General features: G+C 43.6%; 1 protein-coding gene across 1 annotated transcript; it reads right to left on the bottom strand.

Annotated features, from left to right (window-relative positions):
• Positions 1 to 2,805: 2,805 nt before the first annotated feature.
• Positions 2,806 to 11,189, bottom strand: wnt8b (wingless-type MMTV integration site family, member 8b). The gene is made up of 7 exons (XM_021580795.2): positions 10,946 to 11,189; positions 10,247 to 10,280; positions 8,834 to 8,972; positions 7,559 to 7,684; positions 7,136 to 7,278; positions 4,223 to 4,363; positions 2,806 to 4,131 (listed from the first exon to the last, which is right to left on the bottom strand). Exons 1-7 carry the CDS (start codon positions 11,017 to 11,019, stop codon positions 3,703 to 3,705), a joined length of 1,086 nt encoding a protein of 361 aa, XP_021436470.1. The 5' UTR covers positions 11,020 to 11,189; the 3' UTR covers positions 2,806 to 3,702.
• Positions 11,190 to 11,895: the final 706 nt, after the last annotated feature.

Here is an 11,895-nt window from a genome sequence, read left to right as displayed (position 1 = left end):
TATCAAATACTTGTTCTCTCCACTGTATGTTGTATATTTTATTGTATTTCATCAATAAATTTCATATTTTGTTCAATGATTCCACTGTGTCTGATTTATTCTCTTCTACTAGTCATTTTAAAGTGATGTATTTACATGTAGAAGCATAATGAAACGTGTCAAATATTTTGTACAACAATATATAGAACGTTTCCCTGAGCATTTCTATGTATAATGTACTGCTTCACGTAAAGTTCCTTAACTTCTTAATGCAGTATCAACAGTATTTCTTCTATAGACATCCATAGAAGCAGACTCATGTTCAAACACTGCACATGATTAGGTACAGAGTGAAGCAAGGTTGAGAGGGTCAGCCAGTGCAGTACTATTTTACAGCTGTAGGCTTTACGTCTCTGAGGTGGTCCTAGTCCAGAAGTACACCAGAGTCATGTGTGTGCGCCTACGTGTGTGCATGTGTGTGTGTGCTTGCGTGTGAGCGTGCGTATTGTGTCTGTGCGTGCGTGTGTGTCTGTGTGTGTGTGTGTGCGTGCATATGTGCATGTGTGTCTGTTTTGTGTGCGTGCGTGTGAGTGTGTGTATTGTGTCTGTGCGTGCGTGTGTGCATGTGTGCATGTGTGTGTGTGTGTGTGTGTGTGTGTGTGTGTGTGTGTGTGTGTGTGTGTGTGTGTGTGAACCTGAAGACCAAGAGGATCTAAACTAAAGGCTCCCCAGGTTCAGATTTATCAAGCATGGAATTATCTTTGACCAGATCAAGCCTGTTTGAAGAACAGGATTAGTCCACTGTTTTAAATCACTCCTCTTTCATCTCTTCCCCCCAAGCACAATCGCTTCTGACTGAACGGTGTAGAACAGTGGTGTCAAACTCATTCCATGGAGGGCCGAGTGTCTGCTGCGTTTTTATTTACTTGTGTCCAACCACATGAGGGGAGTTCCTAACTAATCAGTGACCTTAATTGATCAATCAAGGACAAGGAAGAAGTGAAAACCCGTAAACACTCAGGCCTCAATGGAATGAGTTTGACACATGTTGTGTAGATGGTGTCAAAGGTGTACCTGATGGTTGAGGTGTTAAACTGCTAAACGTGTTCGGTTGGGTCAGCTGCTGTGTGGGGTTTTCATTCCTCCCACAGTTCCACTTCCACAGGCAGTGTGCTGTCAGCAGGGCTGTGTTAATTAGGCACCAAACGGAAGAAAGCGGACTGAAACAAACAGGGACTACCTGTTTTTTTCCAATAAGAAAGGATCATTTTCATTTTCGGTTGCAAAATGTTTGAAAACATTGTCCCTAACAACACAACCCATTTACAACATTTCCCACTGAGTGCCCTAATAAACACAATACAGACCTTGTACTGGACCTCCATAACAAGGATGGTGACTCTGAGGGCCAAACCTTAACTTCAGATCAGCGAGTGTAACTGAGCCATTCCCTTAAAATCATGTATTTATGTCAATGGACACGCATTTCGCCACACTCACAACAACATCTGCTAAATATGGGTATGTGACAAATACAATTAGATTTGATGGGAGACTTGCACAAACATTCTCGTTATATGCCTTAGTGATTAGAGAGTTGCTCTGCAGAGCAGGCCACCCCCTAGTTTGATCCAGCCAACAGGCTGAGTTTCTGATCATTATTTCATAAATAAGATGTCAACAATGTGTTTCCTTGACACTTTATTGGCTAGAAAGACGAGGGTACAGAAATGAACTGCCTCTACTCTCGAAGGGGCTTTTAATCTCCTCTTTCAGGTCTCATCTCATCTGGAGGGCCCCGTCGGGCCCCTGGAGGCCCCTGGGTCTGGCTGCCATGCGCTACTGTCTGCCCCCGGCCCTGGCACCCTCTTTAGGCTACCACAGGTGGGGTGGTGGGTGGGTATCCACCCTGGCAAGCATTTGTTTATCATACCCACTTGTTGTGGGCACAATACTTGAACTAACTTGTATTGAGGGAACAGTGTGAATCTGTGCAAAGCCTTTTCCCAAAGCCCTTTTGAAGGCGGAGGTCCATTGAGTCGGTGGAGGAGGAGAGGGGATTAAGCAGCTCGGCAGTGGCGCATTTCCGAGAGGGCTGATTAGCTCGACGCTCATTGTTAAATCGAGCAAAGGAAGGCCCTAGAGGAGAGAAAGGATCCAAATAGGTGAGCCGAGGAGGCCGAGGGGGCCCAGGAATGAAACAGCCAGCAGGAAGCCACTGGCGAGCCCCCGGCGAAGGAAGGCAACACCACCAAGTTTTCCCAACAGTTTTTGTCCCAACTCACCACTCACTCCTAAGGAGGGGCAGCGTGAAAAAGGAGATTAGCATACAAAATTAGAGGCGGGGTGGTTGATTTTTAAAGATTTTTAAGGGCGACTTGTTTTGCTTCTTCGTGTTTCCCCCCCCATCATGCACTCTGTCTGGACAAAGTTAATTAAACTAGTATTAAACTGTAAAGAAAGTTCTGAGTTCCAGGGCGTTAGGAGAGGCTCTTAGAGGATTAGACGGACGAGGGGCAGAAAGAAAGGGGAGGTATTTGTCAAGGCGAAAGGCGTGAAGGAAGGAAGAGTATAATGAAAAGTTTTCTCTTGTTGTTACTTTGCCCGAGGGTTATCGGATCCCCAAGTGAACAATAAAAAGAGCCTCAGGTTGTGTTGTACCACTGCTGAACATTGGTGTTTTACATGTCACACGGCGGGAATATAGGAAAGAATCGTGCATTCGATATCAACACTTCTGAAATTAATTCCACACTTCTGAAATGAATGGATGTGAAATGTGAAACGGGTGATTGGCATGGTCAATAAATCCATATAATAGGGGAGTTGTAGATTATACTTCTTTAATTACAAATGTTTTATAGAAAATAATAACAACCATGAAAGCAACTATGAATAAATCAAAAACTAAGGAAAAAACAGTGCAATAAATAAACAATATACCGAACAAAGTGCTTCATTTTATTTACAATTAAATACATCCTCAAGGTAAGGCTGGGCTGGGCTGGGCTGGGGAGGGCAGGGCAGGGGAGGGCAGGGCAGGGGATGGGACGAGAGGAATGCACCCCAAAGTCTCTTCTTGTTTTTCAAACCTATAATCTGAATATCTGTTGTGATACATGCTTGAACAAACTACTGGGATGCTTCGATCTCAGGCACTGTCACATGTAGAGAGAGCTTGTTCATCATGACAGGAAGGAATGTTTGATAAACTGACCAATCGGAAATGGCGTAGCTCATTGGTGGTACTTATGACAATAAATAACATGTTGTTGAGGTTTACCGTTGACGGATCATTAAGGAAGAGTTGTTCAAGATATCAGGTATGAAGGAGATTATTGAGTGTGGCCGTATGTAACATGCTTTAAATGCCCAATGACTTATAATAATATATATAATTGGGGAAAAAGGTTTTTTTTAAATCATTTTAAATATATGTATACCCTTTATACCATCAGTTCTACACAACTAATAGCTTCCCTCTATTTTTCTCATGTAGTTTTATCAACATGTTTTTTTACACACATTTTCTACCCCACTATTAAGCATTTGATTGGGATAACAACAATACTTGACTTATTCAATAAATTATTTTCCAATTAAGTCTTTTGAATACAAGCAGAAAGCCTGTTGTAAAAACATTTGAGAGGGTCTGTGAAAATCATCTTGTGAGAAGACAAGGCTTATGGCAGTGATGATGATGGTGAGGAAGATGGACGCAGCTCAGTGCTTCTTCCTCAGCCTCAGGTTCTTCTTACGGCTCCCAGCACTCTGGTTCTTCCCCCTCTGCCCCCCCTTCTTCACACAGAAGTACTTGGTCACCGTCTTACGGCACTGCTCACACTTCACTGCACAGCACCAGTGGAACTTACAATTGCAACTCGACACCAACTCCGCCTTCCTCTCCTCCACGGCTAAACCGCACTCCCCACACAGCCTCTTGCAGCTCCGCTTCTCCCACTTGTTTAGGTTCTTGCCCTTCTTCAGGCATTCTCTGCCCTCCGTGCCAGGCAGACCCAGAGTACGGTTCTCCAAACAGTAATCTGGGGAGTCCTCTAGGTGGACCAGTTCTTTACGAGAGAAGGAGCTGAAAGTCTCTGCGATGGCCCCTCGACTGGCTGCACTGTTCCCGGCCCCCCGGAGCAGGTCCACCTTGAATTAATAAATTAATTAACTTTATGTGAAGTTCCTTTAAAGTGCCTATAAACAATATTGTTTAATATAAACAATAAATAATATATACCTTCAGGGCTCGGTGGTACTTCTCCTTCAAGTAGTTTCCCACCTCCCGGAACTCTGGTAGCTGTAACCAGCAGGTCTGTGTGGTGCAGGACCCGGAGACGCCATGGCACTTACATGTCTTCTGCATGGTTCCTTTCACAGCCTGGGAGGGAGAGGAGAGGGGAGGAGTGGAGGGAGAGGAGTGGAGGGAGAGGAGAGGAGTGGAGGGAGAGGAGAGGAGTGGAGGGAGAGGAGAGGAGTGGAGGGAGAGGAGAGGAGTGGAGGGAGAGGGGAGGAGTGTAGGGAGAGGAGAGGAGTGGAGGGAGAGGGGAGGAGTGGAGGGAGAGGAGAGGAGTGGAGGGAGAGGAGAGGAGAGGAGAGGAGAGGAGAGGAGAGGAGAGGAGAGGAGAGGAGAGGAGAGGAGAGGAGAGGAGAGGAGAGGAGAGGAGAGGAGAGGAGAGGAGAGGAGAGGAGTGGAGGGGAGAGGAGAGGAGAGGAGTGGAGGGAGAGGAGAGGAGTAGAGGGAGAGGGGAGGAGTGGAGTGGAGGGAGAGGAGAGGAGTGGAGGGAGAGGAGAGGAGTGGAGGGAGGGAGAGGAGAGGGGAGGAGTGGAGGGAGAGGAGAGGAGAGGAGTGGAGGGAGGGAGACTTTGGTTAAGCTTTATTCTACAGTCTGATTCACCTGGAAAATGGTCATTATAATAACCTGAACATTACATCAAGTAAATACTCTGTCAACTCCAGAAATAATCTATTGTTGCCATATAATTATTATGTAGAATTTGTTCTTAACTGACTTGCCTAGTTAAATAAAGGTTAAATAAAATAAATGTAAGCACTAGGCAAATACCAACTGAAACAGGAGTATAGAAAAATAAATCATTAAAGAGACTTATTTTTAAAGCACAACTGAACACACTGATTCAGCATGTTTCTCTGTTGCTCATCACTGTAAGAAACAATATTTCAGTCTTGGGGTGTGGTTCGATGTGCCAGTTACTGATGTTTTTGTCGCCCATGAGATGCCATAGGAACAAAGCCAGTATTACTTTCTCAAAATAGTCTGAATGAATCTAAGATAACTTGCACAATTTTACATCTAGCTAAGGTATTTGGTGCAGTATTTCTCAAGTAAAAAAACTGTGCAACCTGTTGTCTTATGTGAACATGCCTGTCTCACTGTATCTGTGTTCTGCGGTAGGATTGGGTAGAGTGCAATCACTGCAGCTGTGTATCACTTGTTAGTGGGAAAGTAAGCATTGTGAAATGAAAGCCCAACCCTCAAGTAAGTCATGACGAACTCATTTACAAAACTATGTTTCTGACTAATATCATTTTCTATCAGAGAAGTTGTTTGTTGCCTTCAGTTGCGCTTTAAAGCAGCAACATGCAGATGAGAAGTTCATTTATTTGGTCTCAGGAAATCAGTTTTGTATGTGTGTGTGGCTGAGCATGGTTTTGTTTCAAAGAATCAGTTGTGTAATGTGAAGACCATTGGCTCTTGATTGATGTGTTGTCAAATGAACCCATTGTACGCTCAAGCCTTCCCACTTGACAAAAAGAGGATGAATTCACTGAGGGGAGAAAGGATAGGTTCAAGGTTCATGCTCAAGTTTTTGTCAGCTTTTGTGATCCCCCTCAATATTTCCTGACTTCACCCCGACACATATGTTAACAGATGTCGGTTCAAAAGGAACGTTTCTTTACGGGGAGGGGAAGAGCTTCCTCGCGAGGTGAGGGCCAAATCAAAGTTTCACATCGAGACACTGACTGTGTCCCTCCTGGAGTGAGAGGAGTATTTATTTAGCAAGGCCATTCTCAACATGTTTTCTGCCATGAGAAGAACCAATGAAGAGACTATGGGGAGTCTATTGAGTGTCAAAATGAAGAAGGGGTGAGTTTTTCTTTTTTTCTCTGGTATTTTTTTTGTTACAATGATGCTCCAGGTGCCATGGGGTTCGGAGGGGCAGCGAGGGCCCAACAGGAGGGCTCCTAGGCGGGATAAACAAAGACCACTCCATTCTCTCGCCTGTGGTCCTTCATCCCTGACTATGGACTCCTCAGGGGCCACACAAAGACCAACAGAATAAATGTTGGATGCTTATTGCAAGAATGAAACTAAAAACGTATTTAAAGAGAGCAGACAGGCATAATACTGGCCCCCGTCTGCAGTGTGTGGAACCATGGGATACTCTAATTAAGAAGTAGCACCAGTGATCCTGAGATCTTGCAACTCAAGTCTTGTCATAATAAAGGACATTCAGTAACTGGTAAATAGGCCCTTCTGGTACAGCGAACACACTGTGGTTATTGGAGGACGAGTGGCACCTCACTTATGGGGACGTGAAAGGGGACGCTTGGGTGGTACGCTTGCTGTAAGCTGTAATTCTCACTGGGCAGGTTGAGAAATAAAAAAATGATTCAAAAGGTACTTTACATTGAGCAGTCGGTCGGTTGGGGGGCCGAGTGGGAAACGCAAATATCAGACAGGCCATCTGGCCCTCCAGCTTGAACTACAAGAGCTCCTCCCTATGGCAATCTCACTGATTTAATCTCAAAGTGATCTGGAGTTCAGAACACCCTGAAAGCCAAGCTCTATATCTATCTGGAATTATGATAATATTTCACTATATCATCAAAGTTTTGTACAGTGCCGAGGGATAGCTCACCCCTTGCAGCACCAACGTGTTGCCTAGCACTCGCCTGCCGATTTGCACCAGAATGGTCATCGCACAGCAGATCGCCACACAGCAACTATCAATCTGGAAAGCTGAGGAGTACAGTATTTCCTTGTGTGTCCTTATTCACAGATGTTTTGGGGGACGTATGGGTACTGTTTTTATGGATGCCTTACTGTATGTGTCACAGCCAGGGAACATAGAGAATATAGTAAATAATGGTAAGAGTAAAAAGTACAATATAAAGTAAATACTGTACCTTGCGTCCAGCCTCGTTGTTGTGGAGGTTCATGGCGGCCCGTGCGTCCTGGCCTGTCTCCAGCGCGTCAACAAACTGCTTGGAGATGGCCTCACCGAACCCCACGTTGTCACTGCAGCCCCCCCACTGCCAGCCTGTACCCCCTGTAAACATAACCCAACCATCAGTTCACTGCAGCAGCCCCCCCCCCCCCAGCCCCCCCACACAAGCAGGAGTTTGTCTGTACGAGAGGGTGGCTCACCATTTGTGACGGAAATACGTGAAAGGAAATTATTTCCGAAGTACTTGAAAAGATCATTTAAATGTCGTTTTGCCTACAACCGAATCCCATCACATGACTACAACACAGTATGTACATCAGCTGTTTCATCTATGCGTGTCTTGCAATGATCTGTGTGTGGATTTTTTTAAATCTTCTCTTACCCCGCTGTCCATTCCTGGTGTCATCACAGCCACAGTTGTCAAAGTCCCCCAGACTGCAGTTCCTTGTCAGAGTGTACATGACTCCTGCTGAACTGATGGCATGGACAAACGCTGTCTCCCTGTTCGCTGTGGAAAAAACAGATGATATATTATTATATTATAGTAGCAATGATTACTGGACTGATATCAAGGACAAGCGCTGTCGCTCTGTTTGCTTTGGGTGAGAGAGACATTTTAAAATGCACTCAGGAATGCCTTCTGTACTCAGGAATGCCTTCTGTACTCAGGAATGCCTTCCTCTGAATAGGTCATTCCTCTCCTCTAGCCTGTGACCCTAACCCTTATCTTTAGAGTGGGGCTTCTATTTCAACGCCTCTCACTCCACAGTATCCTTTATCTCCTATCTCTCCTGGTAATTAACACATTGCCTCTAATTGCCATTGGGGTGCCATGTTTTCACAAGGCCCCTGAGCAGGGTCCTGTCGATGGGAGGCTCAGTAGGATGTTGTGAATTGGATTAGTAGTGTTTGTTTTGGCCAGTGTGACCGTGGGGTTGCTGTTGTATTGGGTGAGGGAACCGTAGTGGCCGTGGGGTTGCTGTAACAATCCTTTTGACTGATGAATCTCCTGACTAAACAAACAAACAAACGCCATCTCACTTTCTAAAAAGAGTCCTTCCTCCTTGATCTGGATGGGCCGATCTGTGACTTAAAGCTGGTCTGTTATTAAAGGGCAAATCAAATTATTTCCTAGTCAGCATATAGTGCACTACTTTTGACCATATAGTGCCCTAGATTTGGTCTGGTCAACAATAGTGCACTATATGGAGAATAGTGTCATTTAGGCAGAAAAAGAGGGAGTCATTTGGGCAGAAAAAGAGGGAGTCATTTAGGCAGAAAAAGAGGGAGTAATTTGGGCAGAAAAAGAGGGTCATTTAGGCAGAAAAAGAGGGAGTCATTTAGGCAGAAAAAGAGGGAGTCATTTGGGCAGCACAACTGAAGTTCCAAAATTCTCCAAACTTTCTAATTTCTTTCTAATCACTGCCATAAGCCTTGTCTTCTCACAAGATGATTTTCACAGACCCTCTCAAATGTTTTTACAACAGGCTTTCTGCTTGTATTCAAAAGACTTAATTGGAAAATAATTTATTGAATAAGTCAAGTATTGTTGTTATCCCAATCAAATGCTTAATAGTGGGGTAGAAAATGTGTGTAAAAAAACATGTTCCAAAGTGGAATTCAGAATTCCAATGGAGCCTGGGTCATTGGCTCTTACCGCTGCGGAGGCTTCTGTGTGTGGACAGCTGCAGGGCTCTCTCAGGGCAGTTCCATCGGTCCCAGGCAAACTGGTACTTGCACTCCTCGATGCCGCTCTGCGCCCCGGCTGCTACGCTGCTGGAGTAAATCAGGTAAGCCTGGAGGAACACAGAGGAGTATATCATCATGGCATATGTGATGGTACAATATACTAAAAACTGAATAGGTTCAATCATGAAAAGCAACTAATTCTAGAGACATTTAGTTCTATAACCCCAAAATTCCTAGTGTATTAACTGAGTTTTTGTTGTAACAATACTAATAAACATTAGCTTCGGTTAGCAACAGCAATTGACCAAAAAAGTCTTAATACAATATTAATTCAACTTTTTGAACATGATTCACAACCCCTGAGTGAGTTAAGAATCCCAAGCCCTATTCTTTACATGTTCACCATGTCCACTTGGCTTGTTCGCCCAGCTCTCTGGTCCTTGTTGAGACTGTGTGAATGATATGTCTCAAGTGGCCTGTTGAGAGACTGAGCCACCACCTCTCTGCTTCTCACTGGGGTCTGGTGGGATAATGATGACCACCCACCACAGCACAGCACATGCCAGCACCGCCTTTCCTGCCTCTACTGCCTCTGGTTTATTCCCACTCAACACAGAGAGATCTCTACTGCCTTTCCTGCCTCTAGTTTAGCTCAACAACCAACGGACCTCTACTGCCTCCATTGTCTCTATACCACAGGTGGCTGGTGGCACCTTAATTAGGGAGGAGAGCTTATAGTAATGGCTGGAACAAAATGAAGGGAACGGTATACCATTCCAGTCACTCCATTCCAGACATTATTATGAGCTCTCATCCCTTCACCAACAGCCTCCTGTGCGATACACACTCAATCCTGGGACCTCTTGTGCCTCTACTGCCTCCATTGCCTCTCATGGGTAAAATTGGAATTGGAATTTCAGTTAACTTGAAAAATAAATTAAATTGACCAAAACCCTTTCCAGGTCCTCTCTTGCCACTGCCTCTATACACACTGAACCCAATAACTATCCACTTCTACTACCAAAACCCATGGACATTCAAAGCTTCTTAGCCTCAGTAAGGTCAAGTGCATTAGATACAAATAAGGAGTGAACCCAAAAGGCCAGCATAACCCTGTGAAGTTATACTCTTGCTGTTGTTATAACAAATAAATGATGAAAATGCATATGTATATGAACCATAAACTTTCATTGTGGAGAAAATTAGATGCTGTCTATAGATAGAAACAGAGAGGGAGAAGGAGAGTAACGTAACGCAATAATGTCTTCGGAGTGAGGTTTTGTAAGAGATCCTCACAGGGTGGTTTTTGCTCTCTTTTTAGGGAGGGAAGGAGGGAAGGGAAAGGGGATCTGGGCAGAAGATCAAAAGAATGTTGGCTTACCTTAGGTCCAGTCATCAGGAAATTATTCACTGACCTGGAAGAGGAGACAGCTTATTAACTCTGGGAATTAAGTGTCCTTCAGCAAGGGCAGGAATTCCACAGCTCCCTCACTTAACATCTCTCATTAGGTATCTTTAATAGCATTGAATAATATGGTACTAAAGCATCATTATCTATTTTAAATAACGCAGTACTAAAACATATAATATAACATGGTTCTAAACCATATCATTCCTATAAATCCTTGTCTCCCAAATGAATTAAACCCTGGCCTGCTGATCAATAACCATGGTGTTAAAGTGACATTTTTGGGTAGGTTATATTCAAAAGACCTAAACAAAAACAAAAAAATCCTGAGAAAAATAGACTGAGATGAAAGTAGATTCATGAGTAATAAACATTACAAGAATTACAGGACAATATTGAATTATCATTATTTAATACTTTTCCGTCCGTACATTCTCATAAAGGAAAATCAAAAAGCCTAATTGGTAAACCATTTGGTAAACCATTTTCAAACTTAAACTAACTTTTTTTATTTGATTAGTAAATAGAAAAACCTTTCACCATCAAAATCATTGAATTATTTCTCTATTCCAAAAAGCCTATGTACAATACTTAATTAGCAACCTTCCTATCACATCCATTGCTTTGGATGGATGAGGCAATAACAAAGAGTCCAAAATAGTTTAAACTCACCAGCTGAAGCAGGACCTTGTCATGTGAGTCATCAAAATGAAGATATAGTAACAGACCTCCAAATGCATGAACATCCTGGCAGAAGAGATGAGAGAGGATAGAGGGATGGCATGCACATTCAGCAAGCTCTCTAAATGAGGATAGATGATATAGTGAGAGCTACTACCCTACATACATCCACAACCCCAATCAACACTGGCTGTATATGCTAAGATACTCATGTGGGACTCGCTAGAGGGGGGCTCTGAAATGGACCCACTCTCATCCCAACAAGAGATTATCTACTTAATTAAAGATTTTCCCCGTTTTACTCCCTCGACCAATCAGAAGGAGCGCACCGAGGAGAGATTGAAATGATCAAAAGGGCACCCTGGGCCTCGCGCAGACAAATAGCAACCAGGGAAGAGTCGGCCCGAACTCTCTCTCCATGCCCGCGGCCTTCTGAAGGATTCAGGATAAAGTGAATTAATATTAAACCGGCTGAAATCGACTCATCTGGCGGAGTTTTCACCCTGAAAAGTTAATTTACTCACCATCTTGAAAGAGTTTGATACAGCGGCCGGTAACTGATAGGCTAACAGTACTGGTAGTATCTATCTTCTTAGAACAAACACGAGATGTTATTTGGATACTGTGGGAGTTCTTGAGAGGTGTGTTTTTTATGAAGTTATTAACCTGGTTTTACAAATGCCACGTCCGATTAAGTCAACGTTCGTCCCTCTAAAAAGACGCATAGGCTATGACTAATTAACATCCTAATGTTTGAAATTCAGTGTTGAAGTATGTATATAATTTGACATTTTCCAGATGCACACAATTTCCCAAAAGATAATTTACAACCTCTGATTTAAAAGAAAATATAAACCTACTACAACGAATTTTAATTGGCTTAACCTGAACTAAATTTACAAGAGAGAGCAGTATTATAAATAGGCCCACAAGTGAGGAAA

Source organism: Oncorhynchus mykiss, chromosome 23 (assembly GCF_013265735.2).
Source record: "Oncorhynchus mykiss isolate Arlee chromosome 23, USDA_OmykA_1.1, whole genome shotgun sequence".
NCBI lineage: Eukaryota > Metazoa > Chordata > Actinopteri > Salmoniformes > Salmonidae > Oncorhynchus > Oncorhynchus mykiss.
Note: the sequence above shows the minus strand (reverse complement) of the source record. Positions and strands in the feature narration are given on the sequence as shown.

Excerpts from the sequence above, each read along its gene's own strand:
- wnt8b (XM_021580795.2), bottom strand. The coding sequence starts at position 11,019 with ATGTTCATGCATTTGGAGGTCTGTTACTATATCTTCATTTTGATGACT. Across the intron at positions 7,685-8,833 it reads ACACAGAAGCCTCCGCAGCG|CGAACAGGGAGACAGCGTTT; the intron begins GTAAGAGCCAAT and ends TTTTTTCCACAG. Across the intron at positions 4,364-7,135 it reads ACAACGAGGCTGGACGCAAG|GCTGTGAAAGGAACCATGCA; the intron begins GTACAGTATTTA and ends TCTCCCTCCCAG.